Source organism: Ailuropoda melanoleuca, chromosome 1, assembly GCF_002007445.2.
Source record: "Ailuropoda melanoleuca isolate Jingjing chromosome 1, ASM200744v2, whole genome shotgun sequence".
Classification (NCBI taxonomy): Eukaryota; Metazoa; Chordata; class Mammalia; order Carnivora; family Ursidae; genus Ailuropoda; species Ailuropoda melanoleuca.
In genome coordinates, this window is record NC_048218.1 from 209,789,270 (window position 1) to 209,795,323 (window position 6,054).

General features: G+C 54.6%; 1 protein-coding gene across 1 annotated transcript in view; it reads left to right on the top strand.

Annotated features, from left to right (window-relative positions):
• The first annotated feature begins 1,539 nt into the window (after nt 1-1,539).
• Nucleotides 1,540-6,054, top strand: part of EN2 (engrailed homeobox 2) — a 7,167-nt gene continuing 2,652 nt past the window's right edge. Inside the window, exon 1 of the mRNA XM_034650015.1 lies at nt 1,540-1,661. Coding sequence (XP_034505906.1) covers nt 1,540-1,661 — 122 coding nt within the window. The remainder of the gene's footprint in view (nt 1,662-6,054) is intronic.

The following is a 6,054-nucleotide window of genomic DNA, read 5'->3' on the forward strand; positions in this document are numbered from 1 at the left end:
ATCCCATTTCTCTCTCCCAGCCCGTGCTAATACTCCAAACGGCGTTGTCTCTAGACTTTGCCGGAATCACAGAGGCTGTTGTGTCTTAAGGGATTAACTGATACGAGACACACACAAAACCCTGAAACTCCATAACATAGAACTCAAAACAAAGAGGCTGACTGTGGACGGACGAATGGATTTTTTTTTTTTTTTTTTTTTTTTTTTTTTTAGGGAAAATGAAGAGAGGGAAGAATTTTGGAGGAGAAAGAGAGCACGTCTGCCCTGTGCCCTCACTTGAAAACCTTGCTTTGTGGACTTTTCCTTAAGTGGAGGAGAGGTACTGGGATGAAGGAGGAGAGGCAGAGGACAGTGCAAGGGAGGTTCAGAGGGTGTCCCCGACCCCAGCTGGAGCCATCGGAGGAGCCCAGGGAAGGGCAGCCTGGGCCTTGGTGAGCACTCCCTGAGTGTAGTTACTAAGGGCAGGCACCCGCTCTGCAGGGTGACATGGGTGCCCGTCCCAACTTGCAGTCAGCATGAACCTTTGTGTTGGTAAAGGGCCACCACTCTTCCCACGAGCGGTCTTCTGAGCTTAGCCCAGGAACTTACCAGGGTTGGACATAACCCGTATGCCATACGTTGAAGAATATTCACCGATTACATAGCGATGCTATAGAGAGGTGACCAACGTTGTTGAAGTCCCCGGAATTGATCAATGATTTAATCAAGTCTAGAGAATGTTTGAATCTAAATCACTAGGTAGTTTTACTCTTTTATATCGAACTGTAGAGTTCTAGTTGATAAAGGGAAAAAGAAATCAACTTAAACACAGGTTTTTTAAAAATCCTCCCTCCCCCAACTGAACCAGTACTTAGCTCACATGAGCCTCCCCGCCCCCCAAGTGAGGCGCTGCTCAGTCGTGGATATTTTGAGAGCCATGGTGTAGATATGGTCTTCCCGACATGAAACCTAGGCCAGTGAGCTATTTGTCTTGCTAGCTGTAAGCAGATCGGCTGGGCTGGATCCAGGAGCTCTCATTCAAGCCTGAACTTGCCTAAAGTTCTGAAAATCTCTAGCTACTCCACTCATATTTCCAAAAACAGTGTAAGGTCAGCAAGTGTAAGCTGCTGCTGTGCTAGCCTCTCTGTGGTGACCTGTGGCTTTTAGGGAAAGAAAGAGAAGGAAAAAAAACCTCAGGCTCCGTGAGGTGAAGCGGGAGTCCCTTCTGAAGCTCTTGTTTTCCCTCCAGAGGTCAAAGGGAAGACAGTGGATAGACACTTGAAGTTCTTCCACTGTTTGTAAGTAATCAGAAGATCGCAGAGGGTGCCTGGTTTTGTCCACAACTCCATTGTCCTTTCATATGTCTTCTTGTTTGGGGGTGTGCTTAGCCAGCTCGATAAGTGCCGCTCCTCCAATTCCTTTGCCAAACCAATTTTAACCTATTTTCCTCTGGATTTTTTGGGAATGTGTCACTTTCTTCTGGGTTGCTTCAATTCTCGGGGGACATTTTCTTTACAGTAGAGGCGTTAGGTCGTAGGACAGTGTGTCTGACCCCCAACCATGACTCTGCACAGGCCGCTGTGGGAAAACGTCTACACCAGACCCCAGATCTGGAGTGCAAGTCGGCCCAACTTCCAGAGGGATCCAGATTTGACTGGGATTAAGAACAGCAGTGAAACAGGGTGAGAGAGCAGGAAAGGGGCCCCCAGGGTGCAAAGTGATTCCCCGAAGAATCCCAAGTCAGGTCCCTTAAGCCAAGAGTCACCTGGCCTGGGAGAAAGTCAAGTGAGGGTGGGCATGGAGCCAAGACCGAGTTTGGGTGTGAGTTCGAGAGCACAAGTGCGGCCAGCCTACAGATCCCCCTTTAGAAGCTTCTGTTTTCAAGAGAAACCAGGTTAGGGATGCTTTCTACGCGGTCGTCTCCAGCTCTGGAGATCTGCTCATCCTCCACGCATCTCTCTAGCCCTCCCAGGCTAACTCGAGAGCTAAGTGTCAAAATGAGGACCTCTCCCTGCGGTCTGGACAGGAGAGAGGTCTCCGGTGGGTGTCTCCCCAACTTTGTGCCCCCTGACACCCGGGTTCTGCCAAGCACAAGCTGCTGCTTCCCCAGCTCTCCCCGAGACCCCGGACAGGCAGTGCTGCTTGCCACCCTGTGGCCCTCCTCAGCCGAGCCTCCCTGGGCACCCACCTGCCCACCGGGCCCTCCGTGGCACCTGGCAGTGCCTCTGGGGAGCTGGGTGACCCTAGCCGGCCTGGGGCAGGGAGAGGTGTGAGGCCTGGAGCTCTGGAGCCAGGAGCACGGGCACCTCAGCTCCCCACCAGCTTCTGCCTCTCCCAGCCTTGCCACTGCTGTGTTTAACCCCTTCCTTCCTGGGTTACCCCTCTGAGGCTCCTGACCCCAGGCCCAGCCTCCACAAGCCTGGGTCCTAAGTTCACCGGCTGGGTCTGTAGGCCCATGCTTGCCTTGGAGGTGAGCACAGACGCACTCCCTGGGCCCGCTGTCCCACCAGACCCCCCTGCTCCCCGTGCCCCTCTCACTGCGGCCTGTGTCTGGAGGCCGAGGACAGCAGTGGCATAAAGGGTGGCTCTCCCTCAGGCTGCAGGCAGTTCTCCCTGCTCGGCCCCACTTCCCGGCTCCACGCCCAGGGCCAGGCCATGCACAGCCCGCTCCGGCCCTGCGCCTGCGGCTTCCTGGCCTGATTTTATTGGGGTCGAGGTCTAGCTCTCTGGAATTGTTGGGCGTCTCTACCTGCCGAGTGGTAGTGACTACGCGAGCAAATGCCACTCTCACTGTGTTCGTTTTTACCCCGAGTGTCCCCATGCCCACCTATGCAAGTGTGGGAAACGAGGGGATGACAGAGCTGCCGGAAAAGTCGCTCTCCTCCAGCCTCGTTTTAAGAAAAAAAAAAGAAAAGGGAGAGAAAGACAGGAGGCTGAATCAGCAGCCAGGCACCCAACGTCTGCAGGAGCGCTCCCGCCATCCACAGCCCCGCGGGAGTTTTTATTTGTAATACTAGCGTCGCTATTATAAATCCATGTGTCTAGAAGCCGTCTTTCCTTCTGGTACTCTTCCAGGTCCCTCTTTGTGCAGATAGCCCGGAAGGATGGAGAGGGTTCTCTGAAAGCGGGTGGTTTGCTGAGCTCTCCTGCACCTGCGAGGTTAGGACGAGTCCAGGTTCCCGGGTCGCAGCCTCACTCGATGCTAAGGAGAAACAAACGTCCATCGGTGGCTCGCCTGGTCGCCCACCAAGAAGCCAACCTTGAGCGTGGCAGCGGCGGCCAGCGGCCGTCAGGGTCTGGCGGCAGGGGGAGCATGGCTCGCTAGGTGCAGGGCCGCGAGGCTGAGCGGCTGCAGGGCTGGTTGGCATCTCCGGGACTGGGACCACAGGAGAGACTTGCAAGTGCCCACTCCCAGCACCCCCAAAAGCCCAGCCAGGGCAGTGTCCTGGATTCACAGGAGGCCGGGGAGGGGCCTCAAGCATGTTTTCTGAGCTTCCTGAAACAGCTTGTTGCAATGCCTGTGTTGTAAGATTTTGAATTCCCTCAACTGGGCAGCTTCGGCCCGGATTCTCCTGCCCTGCTGGCTGGTCCTCTGTATGGAGCTCATTCTCAGGGGGCGCTCTTTTGGGGAATTGTTGTCATGTTTGGGTTGGCTTTGGGTAGCCAGATACTCTTAATTATTTCTCTCCGTGCTGCCCTCCTCCCCCTGCTGCACCTCCCACTGCCCTCTCCAAGCCGGTAACTTGGAAATCTGCCTTCTGCCTCAGACCAGCCTGACCCTGTAGGCTGGAGACCTGGTGTCCACAGGTTGCCGTCTACGAACTGGCTAGGTTTGCCTGGAGATAATGTGCTGCTTTGCAGAGTTCCTGTCGCAACCATGAATATGGGTGTGGTTTGCAGGAAAGAACACAGCAGAAGTCCAGCACCATGGGCTCACTTAAGGCTAAGGCAATCAGAGGGAAAGTTTCCCAATAAATTAGAAAATATTTCTCAGGAGATGGCCTAATTGATTTTCCATGGGGCAGGTGGAGATATTAACCTGGGATGGTTTTGCAGGAAACGAACCGGCCCTGGACCTTCCCTGCACTCCCTCTGAGTTCTGGAGACCCAAGGTAATCCGGACATTCCCTGGCTGGTGATCGTTAGGGTTCTCAGGGCTGCAGGAAAATTTCCCAGAAAACCATAAACACAAGTCGATAGGGTGTTCCTGCAAACCTCACCAGCCCCATTTTCCTAGGGACAGGCACACTGTGAGGTTTGATTTTTTGAAACCCAGGGAGGGGCCCTGGCAGGTATGCACCTAGCCGGATAATTTGGCAACGACCCCTCCAATAGGAGAAAAGGGGGGGCAGGAGCGGTAGATGTGAGTCACCCCAAGTGAGACTTGCCTTTCCCACCCTGTTTGAGTCTCTCAGTGGATGACTGAGCCTCCCCATCTGTCTCCCGAGCCTGCCTACATTCAGTCCACCTTTAGTGGCCAGGTGATCTGCCCAGCACCTCCTCCTGTCCCCCATCCAGGCCCCCCTCTGAGGATTGATTTCCCTGGGAGCAGAGCACCTTGTAACTGTTGTTTGTGGTCCCCCTGCCTGCCTGCACCCTGAACCTGCAGTGAGTGGACAGAGCTGGGTTGGAGAGAGGACAGGACCTGGGCGTGATGGGTGGAGAGCTGGGCCAGGCTAGAGGGAAGCCTTCAAACCTCAAGGTGGCTTGGCGATCACACCGCCAGAAGGGCCCTTTGCCCAGACCTTATCCCGCCTTGCCCAGCCTGGCGATGCCCCACTGGCAGTTCCAGGCCTAGAGCTGCTCTGCAATGGGCCTCAGCTGCTGAGCACCCCGAAGCTGCCTGGGATGGCCAGAGCTAGGGCGCCCCAGCTCTCCTTCCTCTCCACCTCCCCACCCCTCTTTCCAGGGAGGGTATTTCATTGTGTCAGCACTCCCAAACACTTGGAGCTGTCCTTTCCGAGGCTTCCTGAAGTTTGCAAATTTCCATAAAAATGCATTTTAAATGATAGACAGGCAAGCTTAGGGGAACAAAGGTGTTCGGTGGGGTGTCTGCAGCTAGGGGAAGGAGAGAAGAGCAAACAGGAAGGAGCCTAAGGGAGGAAGGGGAAGAGAAGAGGAAACAGAAGCTCAAGTTGGACATCTGACAGCAACTGGAAAGGAAGTTTAGAAAGGGATAGAGAAAAAAGGGGAGGAGTGGGGAGAAACAAACTGGGGCCCCCACCCCTCCACCCCTCCACCCCCTTTTAGATGGCCCCTGCTCTCCAGGAGAACTAATTTAAAGGATTTTAGGACAAAGAAAATGAGGTGAATGGTCTGGTAGCTTCTCAGTAGGCGTAAAGATATGGGGGTGTGAGGGTTATCTGAGGGTTGGGGGGAGGCGGTTGCTCTGGGGTGGGTGTTTTCTCTCCGGATGGTTTTGAAGGTTTAGCTGAACGTCAGCCCGCCTCTCCCTACCAAAACAGAAGATTCAGTTATAACCCGCCATGCTCCTTTATGTCTTTCCCCACACGGAGCCCCAAATCTATTCCCGCGCTCCTCGGGATCTACACGCATGTTGCATGAGGGTCTGTGTTCCCGGGTGGGAGCCTGCCGTATGCACGCGCCTCACTGCTCACGCACACGCACACACACGCACACTTACAATGAGTGTCTACAAGAGGACGGTCCTGCACGCCAGCTCTGCATTTAAGACAGGAATCTGCCAGGTTACCAAAGTCAAGTGTAAGTGACAATTTCCCTCTCCACCAGCAAGGAAAGGAAACTACAAAAGTCCCTTTGTATCTCGGCATATCATTTAATATTATTTATGCATTTTTTGTGCAAGGAATTGTGGGATTTTTCCCCCATGGTAAACAATATGGAAATGTTAAAAATAGCAATCTTCCAGCGCGTGTCCGTATGCACACCAGGGTGACCTGACGAGGCTGTCGCGGGGGTTCCTCGGGTCCCTGAACCGAGAAGCGGCGGGGAAAGCAAGAGCGAGCGCCGGAAACACGGTCGCGGGCTCGCTGGGGCCGGGGCTCCGGCACGCGGAGCCCGAGGACGCGGCCGCTTTAAGGGGGGGAGGGGCGG